Source organism: Parasteatoda tepidariorum, chromosome 5 (assembly GCF_982258835.1).
Source record: "Parasteatoda tepidariorum strain Cologne lab strain chromosome 5, Ptep-v5.0, whole genome shotgun sequence".
Taxonomy (NCBI): domain Eukaryota; kingdom Metazoa; phylum Arthropoda; class Arachnida; order Araneae; family Theridiidae; genus Parasteatoda; species Parasteatoda tepidariorum.
This window is the reverse complement of record NC_141759.1, coordinates 95466283-95488979: the sequence shown is the minus strand read 5'-3', so window position 1 is coordinate 95488979 and position 22697 is coordinate 95466283. Positions and strand designations below refer to the sequence as shown.

The 22697-nt window shown below is 31.1% G+C and overlaps 1 protein-coding gene across 1 annotated transcript; it reads left to right on the top strand.

The window, feature by feature from the left end:
- The first annotated feature begins 453 nt into the window (after positions 1-453).
- Positions 454-21347, top strand: LOC107442331 (cilia- and flagella-associated protein 161-like). The gene is made up of 7 exons (XM_071185587.2): positions 454-588; positions 5477-5566; positions 7034-7260; positions 9433-9514; positions 15768-15950; positions 17458-17531; positions 21057-21347. The coding sequence occupies exons 1-7, from the start codon at positions 457-459 to the stop codon at positions 21211-21213; spliced, it is 945 nt and encodes a 314-aa protein (XP_071041688.2). The 5' UTR covers positions 454-456; the 3' UTR covers positions 21214-21347.
- The last annotated feature ends 1350 nt before the right edge of the window (positions 21348-22697 follow it).

The following is a 22697-nucleotide window of genomic DNA, read 5'->3' as shown; positions in this document are numbered from 1 at the left end:
GTCAACTAGTGGCATCTGGATCTTTTTCTTTTGTTTATTCGGGATCATAATCCATAAGGAAGTTATGTCAACAATCATAAAGTTAATCAGACAAGTTTTATATCACAATTACTAACACAATTACTCAAAGTATAATATAAGAGGAAGGCATAAACTAACTATAAATAAATGTATAGAATTCGGAAAATATCCTGAAGCTTTATACTGAGCCCGATCCTTAGTGCAATGTTTCATTATACTCTAATAAAAATAACTGCAATTACATTGAAAGATTATCTTAATTTTAATACTTGTTATAATAATAACAATATTCTTTTCTTACTAATATATTATATTGAATTACTTAATTATTTAAAATTTAAACGAAAAGCAAAGTCATAAATCTTATTAAATTTCCAATAACTAATTTATCATTTGTAAGTTTTTTTTAATTTTATTATTTTCACAGAATTCAGCATGAGTTACAGAAACGAACATATGAAAGAAACAGGCGGTAACAGGAAAAAAAGATTTGAAAATGAGAAAAAAGGATATAGTGATCCCACAGTTTTGGTTGGGCAGTGGTTCGAAGAACGTGCTCGCAAAGAGGTGATTTTTATTTATTTATTTTGGATTTCTTTTTATTTTTTGAGAGAAACCTATAGATAAATCAAAATTTAAAGATAAGATTTATGGATTTTATTAGATTTTACTAGGACAGATTGTTAAATTTTGACTTAATTTAGTAGATAATTTATCCTTTGATAATGCAAATTAATTTTATTTCGAGATAACAGCACGGTATTTTGTAATAGGATTCGAAAAAAAAAAGCTTGTCAACATTCTCAGCGTTCTGCTAAACCAAATACTGTCTGATAAGTTTAGTCCAATAGGTTCGCAACAATGCAGTAGCATAAGTTTGTCCAAAGCTGATAAAGTAAGAGTGTTAACTGATTACGAATATGAAGTTTAATTCACAAAGCTGAATCTGATTAGTATAATGGTTTTACAAAAAATAAATTGACAATATTTTAAAAATATTTACTATGGAGATTCCTGTTTGCGAGCTAAATGAAGTCATAAAAGTTTAAATTCGGATACAAAAAATTTTATCACTGATAAAAGTGAGTGAAAATTAATAAAGATAAAATTGGATAAACAAGGTAAAAAGGATTGAAAATAAATTATATATTTATAAAAAAAAATGAACATCTGTTGTATATTTTTTCACGCATTGAAAGTGGTTCAGGTATAACATGGGTGAAAGCCCTTATATAGCAAGACGGAAAAGAGAAAAACCTGGTACGTAAAACATTTCATTCCAGCATTTTTTTCGAAAAAATGAAATATCTGTAACTATCAAGATTTCTTTTATAATTCTGGCATATATATATAAAACTGCTTCTTTTCCAAGATAAAGTAGATATTGTTGAAAAATTTAAAAAAAGAATAAGTAAACTCCTCCCCAAAACTAGCTATAACTGAAATGGTTTTACTACCAGCCTTTCCTCTTTTCCGTCTCGCTTTCACCCCTGAGGTATAAATACGTTTTTGAAATATCTGCGATTGATACAAAAGTTTAAAAAGTGGTAGCAAAACTACTCAGTTTCCGCTCTGCTTTTCGAAGAAATTATTCATTAGTGATTACCAAGATTATATATGATTCAATATATTTGTAATCAGTACTACAATTGTTTGTCCGCATATTTGCTTTAAATTGAAGTTATAACGGCATACCTGCCAACTCTCACTCTTTCCAAGAATGGATTTTCAGAGTGGTTGTAAAACAATAAACGAAAAACAATCTGACTCAAAAATTTATTTTTATTTTGATCCCATTGAAATTCGTGTGCAAGAATTATTATGCTTATATATATTTATTGAAATTATTTATACTTAGTGGTGGAGAAACTCACTTATAATTATCGTTATAATTCAAAAAGTTAATTGGAATAACATGAGTATTGCTACCACTTTAAATATGAAAATAAAATCTTCCGGAAAATCCGGAAGAGTTGGCAGATATGTAACTGTAGTGACGAGTTTGCACCAACTTTATTGAAATTTTTCTTTCCACTTCTTTTTAAAATTTTTAATTTATGACAGTTGTAATGCATTTTAGCGAGGAGTAGCTTCTGCGCGGCCCAGGTGCCCAATTTTTTATAAATAAATAAAGAAAGCGAAGAGTAGCTTTACCAGCATGTTTGCCACATCAATGTATTTTACCTTACTTTATGTAATTTAATGATGAATGGGATAGGTGCTCAGTTTATTTAAATAAAGCAAGCAAAGAGTAACCCAACCCCTTGTGGGTCTGATCAGGGCGAGGTAAATACGAGTAATTTTTAGTGTAGAGAGCAACCCGGTACGAGTGGTAATAATCAGGACGATCGGGACTTTAACACGTTCACGCCAGGAAAAGAGAAAATACTGGTAGAAGAACTATTTCAATATCAGATAATATTCGGGAGGAGTTAATCTATTCTCAACAATAACAATTCACTGTAGGGAAATTTATCACGGCGAAGAAGCAATTCAATATAAAAATTACATCCGTTGAAAACAATTGATGGGTATGGAGTTTTATTATTCCCGGAAAAAAAACTAAAAAAATGAAATTTATTGTTACCAGTTTTTACTCTGGTGCGCTGCCAAGATGAGACAATCTAGCGTGACCCATCGGTGGGTCACCCCGCCGTGAACGCGTTAACAGAGGTGCACTTTTTTGTTAATGAAATTTTTTATGATCTTGTCTTTTCTCATCTCGAATTTTACTAATTCTTCTCATATTTTAAAAGTAGTTATTCTTCTTGTAAATATTGTTCCCCTACTTGTTAATATGTATTGTATTTTTCTATACAATCAATTATTTGTTATTACCATGGCAAAGTGCCACCTGCGCCATTTAATTGTTGCATTTCTATTGTTTTTGCTTAAGTTCTCATTACAGGATGAATGGGAAAAGGGCCAATATTGGCCTCAGGAGCCCAGCTTGATCAAACAGACCAGACCAAGACAGAGTAGCCTGCGTGCAATAAGTTAAAATAATCATAATATAATTACATGATTAATTATATGCGTTGCATAAGTAAATACCATGGTACTTCGATATTTGTTCCCACCCACTTAAAATTCTTTTTCAGAAACCGATCTTTAACCCCTTGGGGACGGATGATTCATAAAAGCATTTGTACAAAATCTGAATCAAGTTGTAATTAAATAAAAAACGGTAACTTAAATGCAATCGTTGCTAATTTGACAGACTTACTTTGCTTTTACTTTAATTATTGTTAGTTTAATCATATATATAATCAATGTTAATTCAAAGTATACCGAAATAGTTTTATTTTGAACAAAGTAATGGTGAATTAAATAAATCAAACAATTATAACTCCGCCCACAAATAAACTGCTGAAGAATTACTTTGATTACCAGTTTTATCTTTTTAACCTGGTTGATATTTAAATAAATCAAACAATTATAACTCCGCCCACAAATAAACTGCTAAAGAAATACTTTGATTACCAGTTTTATATTTTTACCCTGATTGATACGGTTTTACGCTGTCACGTATTTGTGACAGTCGGCGCGAAAGGGTTAACCCCTAGGGACGGGTGATTCAGAAAAGCATTCGTACAAAATCAGGATCAGGACGTAATTAAATAAATAACGGTAACTTAAATGCAATCGTTGCTAATTTGACAGACTTACTTTGCTTTTACTTTAATTATTGTTAGTTTAATCATATATATAATCAATGTTAATTCAAAGTATAACTAAATGGTTTTATTTTGAAGAAAGTAATGGAGAATTAAATAAATCAAACAATTATAACTCCGCCCACAAATAAACTGCTGAAGAATTACTTTGATTATCAGTTTTATCTTTTTACCCTGGTTGATTATGGTTTTATGCTGGCACGTATTTGTGACAGTCGGCACGAAAGGATTAAAGCGCCTGGATTTCTGCCATGTACTGTTGAAAAATTTTATTACTTAGATTTTAACTTCATTGCAAAATCTAAACTTCGGATTTAATGTATAAGATACCCACATTTCCCAAATGGAAATTCATGAACAAACTAATTCTAAAAATAAAAACTACAATCAGTAAAAGCAAAAAGAACGAATAATACGTTTTGTTTGCAATTAAATTTAATTTTGTCGTTGAAAGAATAACCTGAACAAACAGCTTTTTTCCTTATTAGATGCCATATTTTTTACTTCGGTAACGCAATTTTCTCACTCTTCACACTTTTCCCCTCTCTGTTACGAAAAATCCTGCTTTTCTCCCACTGCATTACCTTTAAGTAAGAAGTGAGAGTATATAGGCGTGGGAAAATAAGCAAGATTCGTCGTGTAAGTTGGACACGTTTTTTCTGTTTTCGAATAAAAAATTGAAAGAAACGCTGAAAAAAATGAGGAAATGCTAGTGTTTAAAAAAATCCTTTTAGGTATAATGCCATACTATTGACAATTGACATGTTCCTGCTCATGTTACAAGACTAACAAACTAAAATGGAAATATTGAATTAATTCCCGTTTTTATTTTATTTTATACATTTAAAATATGTGCTCCATTACTAATTATAATTACATAAATAATTTCTATAAATTAAAAATTGCTTAAAAATAGGGCCGAGATAGTCTGGTTGGTAGGGCGTTGGGCCTATGTCCAAGAGATCGTGAGTTCAATCACCACCGGCCGAAGACAATCCGTAGTGACTGGTGCACTCAAAATTTGCCGGGGTCCAAAGTTCCTCAGCTTGTCAGCCATAACAAATTAATACCTCTAGTGGTACTGGATAGTACTGGACGCTTTGGTTCAGGTCAAAATTACGCGTGTGCGAATGTGCTCTCCCTGTATAACCGACTGTGACGTATGTGGCAGAAGTCGAATTCGGGGATAAAGATGGCGCCATAGGAAAACAAAAAGAAGCGCACCCTCAGCTTTAAAATAGGCTTGTCAGTATTGACCAGTGACATCAGACAGGTTCAGGTGATTGAACGTCCGCTTACCAACGCGGTGAACCGGGTTCGAATTCAGCGATTGCTGGTCGATACGAATTCCACACCCAGCTCGCACCGACAACAGTCAGTGCTGAAGTAAAATATCCTCAGTGGTAGACGCATCATGAAGTCGTCGGGATAACAATGGGAGGTTTTCGCGGTTTGTCTCACCATGTAACGCAAATGCTGGTTAGTTTTTATCTAAAAGTCCTGCAAATTTCTCTCAATGCTGGATCCAGGAGTTCTCTTGTCTTCTGGATTGGGTTCAAAATTACAAGGCTACGGAGTAGAACATTAGTAGTCGTAAACCCAAAATTGGGTTGGTATAAACTATAAAACAACTATAAAGCAACTACAAACTATAAAACAACAACGTAAAGAATACGGCATTCGTCTTGCTAAGTGTACTGAGCAGGTATTCAGATTTTTCTGCGTATTATTTCATTATATTATTATTTTTTAAGATTCCATACTTTCCATTTTTGTAGGCTGATTACGTGGAATTTCTTCAGAATTATGGCAATGAAAACACTCCAGTGCAAAAATTTATGAAGTATAAAACAACTTTAAATGATCCTGTGAGTATAAGAGTAAATATTCAATGAGAGATTATTGCCAATATATAGTTATATCACACTTTTTCCGAAATTGGCAAATTTTTCTCACGTCAAACTGTTTCTTAGTATTGTTTCCAGACGGAACATTTATAAGTTTCTGCAATTACTGCTAGATAATAGCACGTACAAATTCATCTTATTATCTATATGTTATTACTTTTCTTCTCTGTTCACCAGAAAATCTCCTGAAAACGCTCTCTGAAACAAACGAAAAAAATGCAGCTTGTATGCTTAAATCATGCTATTAAAATTGGCTATCAATTATAGTAAATTTTATTTTTTTAAAGATAAAGATTTTATTTATTTATTTATTTTTATTTGAATTTCTATTATATTGTTTTGTTCCTACTTAATTCCTTCAATGCAAAGCAACAAGAAATTAATTTCTGTAACTTGAAAGTTTGAAACATTTTAATAAATTGATTGCTATTAAAAATATTAATAAATAATTCTGACGTAAAATTCAAATTTCATTTCAAAAGAAATACATAAATTAAGTTGCACTGTTTAAAAATGTGAATTCGGTTGGATTATAATATCGCTTAAATTTGCCGTAACTTAAAAATGGTGCTGAATTAAGTCTTGTTAGTGTATATCCTAACTTGACAACTGTTCAACATAACTCCTAATTACGGTTAACATGACTGTTCAAATTGCTAATTTCCCTTAATTACAATTAACCTAACTATTCAATTTAATTCCTAATTACTCCTAATTACATTTAACCAAACTTTTCAATTTTACTCCTAATTAGGATTAACCTAACTGTTAAATTTAATTCCTAGTTAAAGTTAACCTAACTGTTCGACTTAACTTCTAATTACGGTAAACATAACTGTCCAATATAATTCCTAATTTCGATTAGCATAAATATTAAAATTAACTCGTAATTATGGTTAACCTAACAGTTCAATTTAATTTCTAATTGCAGTTTATTTCACTGTTAAATATATTTCCTAATTATAGTTAACCTAACTGTTAAATTTATCTTTTAATTACGGTTAATCTAATAGTTAAATTCAGCTCCTAATTACGGTTAATCTAATAGTTAAATTCAGCTCCTAATTACGGGTAGTCTAACTGTTAAACTTCTAACTCTTAATTATGTCTAACCTAACAGCTCAATTTAACTCCTAATTTCGATTTGCCTAACTGTTCAGTTTAACTCCTAACTACGGTTAACCTAATTATTTAATTTAACTCATAATTTCTGTTAACCTAACAATTCAATTTAACTCCTAATTACGGTTGCAGCAAGAGTGCAAGGTGTAGCAACTCAAAATGCATCTATATTAATACTATATTGATACAATTAATACTATATTGATACTATTAATACTATATTGATACTATTTCATTCAACTAATTTTTCTGAGAATGTATTTGTTTCATTGTTATATCCAAAGATATGATGAATTGATATTTCAGACCAGTTTAACTGAATCAAGGGACGGTTACTTGCACAACAAAGATGCCGTCAATATCTGTTGGTGCACAAAATTATCAACTTCAAAGTCTTCACAGAAACAAGATGTATATTTATCGGCCTTACCATTTGAGATAAAGGGGGCTGGAGACTTCGTTGTACCATGCATAGCTACGGCTGTGACGGCCAAAAATGGCAATATTGCAAGGTGCACATTTTATATTTGTCGGTAAGTTAATTACAATTTTTTTTTATAAAAATAACTAGCTAAATCCAGCGAAGTAATGACCGCTTAAATATTCGAGCAAGAAATAATTAGAATCTCTATGTTGTTGTTGCAGTTCATTTACGCAGCACTAGAGCTATACAATGGGCTATTGGCGACGGTCTGGGAAGCATCCCTGAGGATGATCCGAAGACATGCCATCACAATTTTGATCCTCTGCAGAGGGGATGGGACCCCAGCTTCGGTAGCCCGACGACCTGCAAGCGAAATCGAGCACTTTACGGTAGAACAGTTTAATGCGGACGAATACCGCATGACCTCGGTCCCTACGCAGACTGATCCAAGTAGTCACCCTGACTTCGGTGATCTGCTGGGAACCGTGTCTTAACGATCAGTTCACTGCGGGACTAGAATCTTTAGAAATGATAAATTAAATAATTTACTATATGATTGCTGCGTCATGGCTAGAAATGAAAATATTTCATATAGTGTATTATTTCTATGTAATATTAATAACTAACTATTATAATTGCTGTTATAATAGTTAGCTTCCAGTACTGCAACCCTAGATATAAACCAAATTGCACCCTACTAGTAATGTTCTTGCTAATGAACAATATGATTTTATTTTGTTTTACAACGTAGTTGAATAGCCGATACATTTTTAGGTTTACTACTACCAATGTTCAACTCCATAGCCTTGTAATTTTGAATCCAATCCAAAAGATAAGGGAACTCCTGGATCAAGTATTGGGAGAAATTTGCCTTCTTGGAGGATGAAACTAACCAGCATTAACGTTGAATAGAGAAAAACACCACGATAACCTCACAGGGTTAGCCTGACAGAAAGGGAACTCTCACCCATGATCCGTCTACCAATGACGATATTTTACGTTCCCACTGTGGTTGATAAGAGCCGGGTACGGAATTCGTATCGACTAGCAATCACTGGCATTCGAACCCAGTGCACCTCATTGGAAGGTGAGTGCTCTATCACCGTGGATAGCACAATATGATTATCAACTTATATTTTATCATCATTTAATTCACTATCAAATTATGATCTGATCGCTTTTACTGAAAGCTACTCCAACCTCCTCACCTACTTCCACTGTTAATTTCGCCATTTTGTCTCAGTCGCCATCCCAAATGAAAGAGTGAATACAGGTACTCTGAAAAACCTCATATCAAGTCATGCCATAGTTTCGATATCAAAATAAGATATCAATCTGAAACGAATAATTTGCATTTCAATGATCAGACCGATTCTCACTTATGCATCATCAGCATGGAACAACATATGAAGAAACTCTCAAAAAACATATGAAGAAACTTGTCGCATTTGTAACTAAATTTCTAAGAAAGATAACGAGTTCAAGATGGTTCAAACGAAACTAAGACCTCCGTAAAGATCTTGAAAAAGACAGATTTGGCAAACATGTCGCCAAAGTTCTTTGACATAACGATTTATTTCAGTACGGCAAACTTTAATGAATTATTTCAGTACGAGAATGTAGAGACATGTACTACATTCTATCTACACTTTTGTACTGAATCCATCTATCTACACTATGGTACTGAATTCGCATCGACCAACCGCACTGCTGGCTATAAATACCTTTAGTGGTAGACGGAACATGGGATAGAGTCTCTTTGCCGTGAGGTTAACTGCAGAGATGCCAACTTGCTCCAGACAGCAAATATATATTTTAAAGTGGTAGTTTATCAATTGTGGTTCTTGGTTTAATAAATTCAATTTAGCGGATTTTTATCCACCACTATTTTTAAATAATTCGTAGGCCTATAAAATTCACCACTTCTAATTACTTTTCTAATGCTATACCTTTTAAAAAGCAGGCATAAATGTTCAAATATTTGCAAAATATACTCTGAAGTTATTTATCGTTTTTTTTAAAAATTATTTTGGCATGTCCGGAGCAGTTGGCAATCTTTATGTAACACAAATACATCTTAGTTTCATCTAAAAGACCACCACGCAAAAGTTTCCCCAATACATGATCCTGGAGTTCCCTTGTCTTCTGCGTTGGAGTTCAAAATTACAGGGCTTCGAAGTTGAGCATGGGTAGCCGTAAACTAAAAATTGGGTCGGCTGTTCGACGATGATTAGAAGAAAACATTATATGCCATGTTGAATTATATTTGATTTATTTTCAGTGCTAATACGGCCGTTCCAGACAACGTACCCATAATGTACAATGAATGCGTACGGATTGTCACAACAGGAAAGACAGGTGGGGTAAGTAATACGTACTGTCTTTATTTGAATTTTCAGTGTTAAAATACTGATGTAACATATTTATACATATTATTGAAAGGTTTTAACATTGCTTGACACTGCTTATAGTGCCAGAAGCCTACCACGAAAAAACTGAAAAGTAGTCGCCCAATTATACTTAAATCGCTTCGCTGTTGAGACTATCCCCTGCTAACATCTCAGTTTGAGCCGTGATGGCTCAGGGGATGATAGAGCGTTCGCCTCCTACATCAAAAAGCCTCCACACGGTCTTTTATAAGTAGTCCGCGCAGACTATTTAAAAGTGAACCAGTAGTGCGCATGAACCCAAAACCTTTTATAAAAGTAATTGAGAGAAATTCATCATATACATTTGAGAATTGAAACTGTAGTGGTTGACAAGTGAATAAGGCAAACCAATAATATTCATAAATAAAATAAATTTTTAGTCATATATTTGCTACCACTTTCTTATTTTAACTGGATTTTGTATTAAGTGACTCGTTCGGAAAGTGGATATCCTTCACAGTGGTCTGATCGGACTACCTACAAAAAACCGTGTGGAGGCTTTCAGTTATAGGAGGTGTTGGATGAACCGAGATCAAGTTCCAGCGATGGCAGATCGATACAAATTCCACATCCGGCTTGCACCGACCACAGTGCTGACGTAAAATATCCTCAGGGGCAGACGGATCATGAGTGAGAATCCCCTTGCCGTCAGGCTAACCGTGGGAGGTTTTCGTGATCTTCCACTCCATGTAACGCGAATGCGGATTAGTTCCATTGAAGTAATCCCAGAAGGCAATTTCTCCCAATACTTGATTCAGGAGTACCCTTGTCTTTTGGATTGGGTTCAAAATTACAAGGTTACGGAGTTGAACAGTAGTAGTCGTAAATCCAAAAATTGGGTCTGCTGTTCAGCGATGGCTATAAAAGTATAAAATATAACTTCTCAGCTTACTATAAATGGCTGAAAGCTTTTGCGTTAAGTTATAAAAAATCGAAGATTAGGCTTAGATTTTACTCAAACTACCATTAGCTTTAAGTATGCTTGCAGGAATTTTAAGTGATCCATAAAATAATCTGCAGTATCTTTACCCCACTCTCGAATAAATTACTAGAAAAATTGTTTGAATAGCCTTCTTTGATTTCTACCCCACTCTCAAGTAAATTACTAGAAAAATTTTTTGAATACACTTCTTTGATTTTTACCCCATTCTCGATTAAATTACTAGAAAAATACCCTTCTTTGATTTTTACCCCACTCAAATAAATTACTAGAAAAATTGTTTGAATACCCTTCTTTGATTTTTACCCCACTCTCAAATAAATTACTAGAAAAATTGTTTGAATACTCTTCTTTGATTTTTACCCCATTCTCGATTAAATTACTAGAAAAATTGTTTGAATACTCTTCGTTGATTTTTACCCCACTCTCGATTAAATTACTAGAAAAATTGTTTGACTACTCTTATTTGATTTTTACCCCACTCTCAAATAAATTACTAGAAAAATTGTTTGAATACCCCTATTTGATTTTTACCTTGAGAGGGATCGTCTTATTTTTCAGTCACTACATTTTTATTCTGTTCTTTGCACAAGATCAGATTGCTAAAATATATTAAAAGTTTTGTTTTGGAAATTAAATAAAATGAATTAGTTATTTGAAACTTCAAAAAAAAATCTGTTCAATTCCTATAACCATGTAGAGAATTTGAATTAATTATAAATGTACCGAGTATTCGAAATTCAGAAGAAACAATAACGAAATCGAATGGTCTGATAAAAATAAAAATTTTCGCAACTTGCACAGAAGCTTGAATTGTATTGACAAGATCAAGTCATGGAAATTAAATAAATTGAATTGATTATTTGAAACTACAAAAAAAGGCTTAGGTTTGACTCACTAACAAAATCATTTGAAATTAAATGTTCGAACTTAAATTTTCAACTATTTTAAATAGTTGGGACAATACCTGAGAAAAACTGGATACGTTCGCGAATCTGAATCAATACCGTATTTATTTATATTAAATTTTCAAAATTATAGCCACCAGTAAAATTTAAATATTTAAATTATTAAGTAATCAAACACCAATAAATGGTTATATTAATATTAAAATGTATGTCAAAGTACTTAAAAAATCGCTCGTGTGGCTCAAACGCAGCCACGCAGAGTGAATGCATGTAGGTAGTAAGTTACTTCTCTTATTGGGGAACATATTTTCCGCTGGTAGCATAATTTAAACGTAAACATGATTATTGCTTTCTTACACTGTTAAGTTATTTTGTCCACCAACTCATTCTGAAGTATCACTTTGTTTTAGCTATCTGGTAATGAGCCATTTAAAGTATTTGCAAAATTGACTTAAATTCTGCAAGTTGTAACTCTCTCACTTTGTAAAATATTTTACGTAAAGCATCCCAGTTTTCATCCCTCACAAAACTGTTAAAGGTAACTCACCTAAATAGAATGCAATATTTTCTGAAAGCGGGACGGAAAAGAGAAAATACTGGTAGAAGAACTATTTCAATATTGGATAATATTCGGTAGGAATTAATCTATTCTCAACAATACAATTCACTGTAAGGAAATTTATCACGGAGAAGAAGCAATTCAGTATAAAAATTGCATCCGTTAAAAACAATTGGTAGTTATGGAGTTTTATTATTTCCGGAAAAAAATTAAAAAATGAAATTTATTTGTCACCAGTTTTTACTCCGGTGCGCCACCCGATGAGACAATCTAGCGTGACCCACCGGTGGGTCACCCCGGCGTGAACGTGTTAAAGTTTTAGCAAAATTGACATAAATTCTGCAAGTTTAATCCTCTCTCACTTTGTAAAATATTTTACGTAAAGCATCCCAGTTTTCATCCCTCACAAAACTGTTAAAGGTAACTCGCCTAAATAGAAAGCAATTTTTTTCGATTATGCTAAATTTTTAGATTTTGATCTTCATTCCTTTCAAATACTTATTAATGTTGACTGGATATAATTTTCATTTAATGTAAAGCAATTAACTAGTTTTATTTTTAAGTTTCTATATTCTTTATAAAAATAACTGCATTATCAACCTTAATTGATTTGGAAAAAATTTCTACGAAAGTGGTTTAACCTGGCAACCCTTTTTTTCGGACATAGTATCTCCCTACAAGAAATCATTTTCTAAAACAAAAAATCATTATTTTCTCTTCCAAATTATAGTTATCGTAAAATATTCGCCTCTAAATATTTCTACTTCAAATAATTTTCCTGTTATCATAAATCTCCTGCAATCATAAATATTCCGTTAATTCAAAATCAGAAAATAATGATTCTCTTGTAAAAAACGTAGTTTTTTCTTGTTGAAAGCTTTTCGGAAAAATCTTAATAATTCTCCTGTAATCATAATTATTTTATTAATTCTGATAAAAGTTTTCGCTAAATTGACTTAAATCAACTTAAAAAATTAATAAATCACTTTGACGCATAATTACTTAAAAACCGAAGATCGCATTTAATTTTCATATCAAAATTATAGTTATTGTAAAAAATTCGCCTTTAAATAATTTTCCTGTTATCATAATTCTTCTGCAATCATAAATTTTCCGTTAATTCAAATTCACAAAATAATGATGCTCCGGTAAAAAGCGTAGTTTTTTTTGTTGAAAGCTTTTCGGAAAAATCTTAATAATTCTCCTGTAATCATAATTATTTCATTAATTCTGATGAAAGTTTTCGCTAAAATGACTTAAATCAACTTAAAAAATTAATAAATCTTTTTGAAGCATAATTACTTAAAAACCGAAGATCGCATTTAATTATCATATCAAAATTATAGTTATCGTAAAAAATTCGCCCATAAATATTTCTACTGCAAATAATTTTCCTGTTATCATAATTTTCCTGCAATCATAAATTTTTCGTTAATTCAAATTCAGAAAATAATGATGCTCCGGTAAAGCGTAGTTTTTTTGTTAGAAGCTAGTCGGAAAATCTTAATAGTTCTGTTAATAATTCTCCTGTAATCATAATTCTCTCATTAGTTCTGATAAACGTTTTCGCTAAAATGACTGAAATCAAGCTAAAAAAAAAAAAAATAAATAAATTTCTTTGACACATAACTACTTAAAAACCGAAGATCGCATTATAACATTTGCCCATCATAATGTTCCTCAAGCAAATTTTTTGAAATTTGCATTTTTTCATATTTAAAATCCAATAAGTTTTTTTTTCGCCTTATGGGTATAAGAATCACGTGCATTGAAAATTTTCTGAAACAGCTTGACAAAAACAGTAATTTTTTTTAATATACAAAAAAAACCTAACATTAAAAAATTAATTCTTTGGTTTTTTAAAGAAATGGTTATAATTTCTTTATCTTTTCCTTTTCTTTTTTTTTCTTTTGAAAATCTATTATTACATCTAATGACAAAGTGACTATAGAATGCTTATTTTTAAGTACATTCTACATTTAAAATTCAATCAACACTGCTTTTAAATAAAAATCTAATTTTTTTATATAAGGAATAAAAATGTTTTATTATTGCTGTACAAAATAGCTGTTTGGAATCTGAACTCAGAATTTCCTTAAATTGTACATATTTCCTATTACTTACACATTAGAAGTCAAATCAACACTGCTTTTCAATAACTATCTCACGTTTATTGTAAGAAACTAAAATTATATTAATATTTATGCTTAATAACTTTTCCTGCAATCTGAACTCAGAACTCTCGTTTGAATATTGTTGAACATAGTTCGTAGTTTAATGAGTACTACTTTTCAATAAGAATCTTATATTTTGTGAAAGAATGTATGAAAATTTGTAATTTCTCTGCTAAATAGCTGTTCTTGCAATCTTAACCCAGAACTCCGATGATTATCACATTAGTAGTTTAATTACTATTGCTTTTCAATAAGAATCTTATATTTTGTGTAAGAATCTATGAAAATTTGTAATTTCCATACAAAATACCTGTTCCTGCAATCTTAACACATAATCCCGATGATTATCACAGATGTAGTTTAATCAGTATTGCTTTTCAATAAGAATCTTATACTTTGTGTAAGAATCTATTAAAATTTATAACTTCTCTGCTAAATAGCTGTTCTTGCAATCTTAACCCAGAACTCCGATGATTATCACATTAGTAGTTTAATTACTATTGCTTTTCAATAAGAATCTTATATTTTGTGTAAGAATCTATGAAAATTTGTAATTTCCATACAAAATACCTGTTCCTGCAATCTTAACACATAATCCCGATGATTATCACAGATGTAGTTTAATCAGTATTGCTTTTCAATAAGAATCTTATACTTTGTGTAAGAATCTATTAAAATTTATAACTTCTCTGCTAAATAGCTGTTCTTGCAATCTTAACCCAGAACTCCGATGATTATCACATTAGTAGTTTAATCAGTATTGCTTTTCAATAAGAATCTTATATTTTGTGTAAGAATCTATGAAAATTTGTAATTTCCATACAAAATACCTGTTCCTGCAATCTTAACACATAATCCCGATGATTATCACAGATGTAGTTTAATCAGTATTGCTTTTCAATAAGAATCTTATACTTTGTGTAAGAATCTATTAAAATTTATAACTTCTCTGCTAAATAGCTGTTCTTGCAATCTTAACCCAGAACTCCGATGATTATCACATTAGTAGTTTAATCAGTATTGCTTTTCAATAAGAATCTTATATTTTGTGTCAGAATCTATGAAAATTCATAACTTCTATACTAAATAGCAGTTCTTGCAATCATAACCCAGAATTCCGATGATTATCACATATGTAGTTTAATCAGCACTGCTTTTCAATAAGAATCTTATATTTTGTAAGAATCAATTACAATCTGGAACTTTCATGCTAAATAGCTGTTCTTGCAATCATAACCCAAATCTCCGATGATTATCACATTAGTAGTTTAATCACTATTGCTTTTCAATAAGAATCTTATATTTTGTGTAAGAATCTATGAAAATTCATAACTTCTATACTAAATAGCAGTTCTTGCAATCATAACCCAGAATTCCGATGATTATCACATATGTAGTTTAATCAGCACTGCTTTTCAATAAGAATCTTATATTTTGTAAGAATCGATTACAATCTGGAACTTTCATGCTAAATAGCTGTTCTTGCAATCATAACCCAAATCTCCGATGATTATCACATTAGTAGTTTAATCACTATTGCTTTTCAATAAGAATCTTATATTTTGTGTCAGAATCTATGAAAATTTTTAATTTCTATGCAAATTAGCTATTCCTGCAATCTGAACTCAGAACTCCGATGGTTAGATCTAAAAGATCAGAACATCAAGAAACCAAGTGGGTTGAAAATCCATCACACTTGACTTTGTGGAAAATAATGAGGAGAAACACAGAAGAAAAGCCTCGACTCCGGATGGAAACAGTTTTTCGTTGTAAGCAGGATTTCGTTCCCGTAAGTTAAAACATTTTAAACAGTTTCAGACCGTAAACACAGATTTTCAGAACACACCATTAAAGTTTGTACTGTCACTGACACGAGTAACGATCGTATACTAAACAGTATTTTTAAAACTACAAGGTGCTTTCAAGAATTTCGGTAATTCGTTACATAAATAATGTAATAAATGGTTAGGATTGGTTAGTTCGGACTTTTTTTTAAAACTAGTTTACGAGGTGGCCAGGAGAGCAGCCAAAGTTTGGACCTCTTAATGTTAATTTTACTTTCTGCGTCCTTGGTCAAATCTTGAGAACTTTTCAAACAAAAATGAAACATTTTTGTACGCAATTATAAATTTTTTTAACCCAAAGATAATTCCATTCATAAGTTAACTTTCGGTAAGTATTTATTTTTATTACTTTATTTGATAATAATTAAATAATTATGAATTTTAATGTTTGTCATTTTCACACCATTTTCAATAATGTAATTTCGCATGTCAAAATACAAAATTTGTGCAAAATCAGTCAATTAGTTCCTGAGAAATCGAATTTTAAAAAAGTGGTATTTTTATTCGAATGATTTCGTTCAAATTTTGTATTTTGCTGTGTGAAATAGCATTGTTTAAAAAGATCTAAAGAAATTGTATACCTTACAATTCAATTTCATTTTGTCTTTGAATAAAATAATGAAAAATAATAAATGTTTACTGAAAACGGTTTTTTGCATGTAATTATATTTAAATAATCGAACTTAATAATTGTGTGCAAAATGTTTCCATTTTTGCTTAAAAAGTTCCCGAGATATGGCGAAATACGCAAAAAGTAATATTAACAATAAAAGGTTCAAACTTTGTCCCGCTTTCATTAAAAAAAAAAACTTTTTTCGGAGTTTCTTTTAAAATTTAAAGTAATTGTTACAATGCTTTATGCAACGCTCCTTTTGATTAATTAGTTTCATTGAAAAAGATGCTTCTGTTAAACACAAATAAGCGTGTTGAAACATCAAAATAATAATAATTCTTATAGTGACTAGTTCGTAAAACTGTAAATGATAATAATTTAGTTAGTAAAACTATTTTATTAATTTCCCATATTTTTTTCGATAAAATTCTTCTTAAATATTAAAAACTAGAATTTTTAAAAAAGGAAATAGCAAGACGAAGAAAAATGAAATATTTCATTTTTCTTAGTAAATTTTTTTAAGACCGCAAAATAGCAATCTAGCATGAGATGTGTAGCACCGTTAAAAAAGTATTTACTTGTATTATTAATTGCTTTATTGAGGTAGTCAAGTATACTTTTATCACGAATAAATTGCGTTTATTGATTTTTGAAATCATTCCTATTCGCAGTTGAAATTTTTAATTTATATAAAAAAAATATTAAATTTCTGCTGGTAGTTTCTATGAACTAGTTTTCAATTTAACTGAATGGAACATTTGCAGGGCGATGATCGTTTCAGTTGCTCACAGAAGCAAGCATGTAAAGTTCTCTAATATAACTACTTATAATTTATTTAGGTAAATACCGAATTACTTATCAGCCACGTAGCAACGGGGAATCATCTGGCTCTAGAAAAGGATCACCATTTTCAGTAAGTTCTAAGAACTTCATGAAATTTCGAAAATTTGACTTTTAACATTTTTAATTAGTTTGCATTGCTTTTATATATTAAGTTTTGAAGTTATAAACAATTAACTAGCGATATTTAAAAAAAAACGGTGCCAAGAAGAATAAAGAGCGTTAAGAATGCTAAATTAAAAATCGCAAGAAAATGAAAAGAGGTATACTGTATTATATAAAACTTTATTCGCTTAAATATAGAAGATGGTAGTCAATGTTAGCATGCGACATTGTAAACCAGACGCGCTTTAAAACGTCGACTGTATCTATCAAGAATGCGTTTAGTCATCTATCGATGCATATTGTAGAAATCTAAGGCATAAATTCAAATTCGATAAGGCCAAAATTTTTTCCATCCCTATCACATCAGCTCATCTTGATTCCTTGTTATCTTATTGCATTGCCGATTTCCTTATCAACGAGATGAGTTCCTTACCACTTTTCCATGTGGAAATGCATTTCGACCTGATTAGCCATAAACTGTCTTATTCACTGTGGTTTTCCTTAGTTTTGTTTTTTCACCTTTATTTAATTTTCCTGTTTCCTTTTAGGCTATCGCGGTATTTCTGTTTTTTTTTTTTTAATTTTAATTTTAATTTTTCTTTCGTTAAAAACTTCATGTTAAATGTTTGAAATCGCTTTCGTTTTCCTCATTCACGTCTGAATGGTCTTGAGAGCGTGCCCTGAGCGTTTAAAACATCCCAACTCTTATAACTGTCTTGACATTTTTTGAAGTCCATGAAGTTTTATATTATAGATAATCACACTAAGAATTTTTTGTTCCTCAGGTTTTTAAAATACCCAATTATTCCTGATATTGCCGCCTAATTATTTCAGCTTGGAGTAGTACAGAATTTGAACAATTTTAAAACGACTTGTGTAAAGGTAAATCATGGTAGTAAGCGGAAGAAATATGTAGTCGATGTTTATTTCAGGCCTCTCAGTGGTCCGCCGAATGTTTTTCAGGTAGTTGTATAAGTAGTCGAATAGTTGTCGTGTTTAAGTAGTCCACTTATCAAAACAGGAGAAAATGTTTCTGATTTGTCAATTACTTCAGTTCAGAAACTTTAATTCCGAATTTAATACGATAAAACTATGTAAACAAGCAAAGAAAAAGAGAGAAAAACAAAATTTTAAATTAATATAAAACAGTATAAAATAACGGAGATAAAAGAAGGACGTTGCTCACATTTACATCTAAAATTATTTATTCGCAAAAGATTGTTGCCAAAACTTGTATGGAAAAATAAGCTACTAGGTTGGAAATTCTTAAATTAAAGCGTAACAAAGACTCAGTGGGAAATTTCAAAGTGAAGTTAAGAACCAAGCTGATTGATTGCTTGTCAGAGATTCGCCTGAAATTATATGATGATCTAGTTTAGCCCCTGATTTAGACATCTCTATATAAACATAAATTCTGGATACGTTTAATTATGATCAATTAGAGACGTAACTAATAGGGATACATTTCTATTGGGATAGAAATACGAATTGTCCAATAAGAATAGTTCTTTCGGAAATTGAACTAATGATAGAGGAACAATGATGTAGTTCAGCCCTTAATTTGGAAATCTCTTTCTAAACATAAGGCCCTGGATACGTTTAACTATGATCAGTTAGAGATGTAACTAATAGGAATACATTTCCATTGGGATAGGATTACGAATTGTCCAATAAGAATAGTGCAAACGGAAATTGAACGAATGATAGAGGAACAATGATGCAGTTCAGCCCTTAATTTGGACATCTCTAAATGAACTTAAAGCCCTGGATACGTTTAATTATGATCAATTAGATATGTAACTAATAGTAATACATTTATATTGGGATAGAAATACGAATTGTTCAATAAGAATAGTGCAAACGGAAATTGAACGAATCATAGAGGAACAATGATGTAGTTTAATCCCTAATTTGGACATCTCTTTCTAAACATAAAGCCCAGGATACGTTTAATTATGGTCAATTAGAGATCTGACTAATAGGAATACATTTCTATTGGGATAGGATTACGATTTGTCCAATAAGAATAGTGCAAACCGAAATTGAACGAATGATAGAGGAGCAATGATGTAGTTCAGCCCTTAATTTGGACATCTCTTTCTAAACATAAGGCCCTGGATACGTTTAACTATGATCAGTTAGAGATGTAACTAATAGGAATACATTTCCATTGGGATAGGATTACGAATTGTCCAATAAGAATAGTGCAAACGGAAATTGAACGAATGATAGAGGAACAATGATGCAGTTCAGCCCTTAATTTGGACATCTCTAAATGAACTTAAAGCCCTGGATACGTTTAATTATGATCAATTAGATATGTAACTAATAGTAATACATTTATATTGGGATAGAAATACGAATTGTTCAATAAGAATAGTGCAAACGGAAATTGAACGAATCATAGAGGAACAATGATGTAGTTTAATCCCTAATTTGGACATCTTTTTCTAAACATAAAGCCCAGGATACGTTTAATTATGGTCAATTAAAGATCTGACTAATAGGAATACATTTCTATTGGGATAGGATTACGATTTGTCCAATAAGAATAGTGCAAACCGAAATTGAACGAATGATAGAGGAGCAATGATGTAAGGTGCTAAGGATATTAAGGTTCAGCCCTTAATTTGGACATCTCTTTCTAAACATAAAGCCCTGGATACGTTTAATTTTTATTGAAGTTTTTAATAATAATAACCCTTATTTTAAAGATATCTTTTTAATCCAAAAATTTTGGAAGTTATATAAAGATATCAAAGCTGACGACACTTCCTTTACTTTACTTGTCTAATGGAAATCCATCTATGATTAATCAGTTAGAGATGTAACTAATAGCAATATATTTCAATTGGGATAGGGATACAATTCGTCCAATAGAAATAGAGTAAACGGAAATTAAATTAATGATAGTGAATCACTGATCTAGTTCAACCCCTGATTTGAACATCTCTATAAGCCCTGGATACGTAGCTTATAATACGTAGCGACTGGATAAGCTAGGTAATCCAGGCTTTTTTATGAAAAACGTAACAACTATATAAGATTCGATAACTTTTACTTCTTCTGAAGGTTTTTATAACAATATCTTATTGAATTATTATAACAATATTTAATTGAAGTTTTTGTAACAATATTTTAAACATATTTTTTTAATCCAACAATTTTGGGCAGAACTCATTGATCGTTTGTTGGATAATGGTTGTTTTTAATCATCAAATGTAGGAGGAATTTGGTTAATTTTAATTGTAAATAAATTACTATTCCTCTAATTTCTTTTAATTCTGTTTATTTGACTAAAAGTAGTATTTATATAAATATCTACATAAATACTTCTGAAAATATTAAAAACCCCATGTAATTAGTATATTAACCTTAAACTTAACTCTTCATTTATCATAAAAGTCGAAAATTAAAATATCTTCTTTTATTAAATTCAAAATTATACACCATAGATCTCTTCAAATAATTTGAATATTAATTTCATTTTTAGGACAGCCATGGGTTTCGAATGGGAGATATCATGCAATAATTATGTCACTTCTCCATTAGTCGAAGGTTTAGAGAATATTTGGAAGATCTGCACCCCGTATCCAGAAGACTTGATCAAAGGGTTGAATTCTCGATGCATTCCTTTCCCAGGAATGTAATAAGAACATATTTACATGTTTCGTTTGATTTTCTTTGATCATAAATATCTATTTTATTCAAATAAACACAAGATATTTAATAACAAGTGTATTGATGTTAAGTGAGCAAATACCATGACTTTTACAGAGATGCTAATTATTTTTTGCCTTTGGGAGGGTCTTTTCTCCATTGGTTAGCAAACTTTATGCTTGAATATTTGATTCAAAGTTTAATAAATAAAAAAAACCATTAATATCGTCTACTACTAGATATTCACATATTTTAAACATGCATTTAAATAATTATCCAGTTTCGCACGTGTGCAATGTTATAAATAAATAGGTAGCAAAAATAAGCGAAAACTTATTATTAAGCAATTATAGCTTTACATTTTACAACACTATTTTTATTGTTCAAAAATGAGTAATTGGGTATTTGCACTTCCATGAAGTAGATCACAGATATCCACACGTGTGACCTACGACGCCAGTTGATAGTTTATAAAAGAAATGGCGAGATAAAATTGTGCCAAGTTTCTCCACATGTTTACAAATAACCATGAATTTAGTTAAATACAGCATATTGAATTTGTTAAAATATAATTCTCTCTAGTCTACCTATTGTACTTATCTTTGGAAGTAAACTTAACTTAGTACTTTAACTTTTTTAACTTATTTATTATTTGTTTATATATTTTGTAGTAACAGTATTACATTTTTGTTTTGTGCTCCTGGCGAATTCGATGCATAATTAATTTGTCTATGTTCCACATGGCTTGGTGACAGTCTTTGTGTTACTCATTAAATCCTGATTTTTTAATATGCCGTAATGCAAAAAAATAAATAAATAAATAAAATCCTATTAAAGAAGTGATTTTTATTTAACAACATGAATATTTTCTTCTGTTAGCTATTACTTGATTTTTGAGAAGAATAACAAACATTCGCTTGATGTGAAAACAGTCCTTTTTTTAAAAAAAACAGAAGAATCTCTAAGAATTCTCACAATTCCCGTGACGTATATGGCGTACTGGTTCAGATTTATAGGTAGTCCAGTCATTGCTAATATTCGAACCTAATTGACCTCATAAGGAGGCGAGCTCTCCATCATCTGAGCCACCGAGACTCAGGTCCAAATCTATAGAGGAAGATGGTTGGTAGTCAAAAAGGTTTGTTTCGTCTTTGGAAGAAAGCCTACAACTACATGTATCCTTTTACCCAAATAAGATTTTAAAAAAGAAAAAGAAAGAAGGGAAAAAAAAGAGAAGCTGCAGTAGAAGATTCTACCCACAATACCACCTGTGTGTTTGAGTTATTGTTATTGTTGTTCATTTACGTCGCACTAGAGCTGCACAATGGGCTATTGGCGACGGTCTGGGAAACATCCCTGAAGATGATCCGAATACATGCCATCACAATTTTGATCCTCTGCGGAGGGGATGGCACCCCCGCTTCGGTAGCCCGACGACCTGCACGCGAAGTCGAGTACTTTACGGTAGAACAGT

What these genes read in the sequence shown, in the direction of transcription:
- LOC107442331 (XM_071185587.2), top strand. Translation starts at nt 457, where the DNA reads ATGAGTTACAGAAACGAACATATGAAAGAAACAGGCGGTAACAGGAAA. An exon ending in TGCACATTTTATATTTGTCG is followed by an intron (nt 7,261 to 9,432) that starts GTAAGTTAATTA and finishes ATTTATTTTCAG; the next exon opens with TGCTAATACGGCCGTTCCAG. An exon ending in CAACAGGAAAGACAGGTGGG is followed by an intron (nt 9,515 to 15,767) that starts GTAAGTAATACG and finishes TATGCAAATTAG; the next exon opens with CTATTCCTGCAATCTGAACT.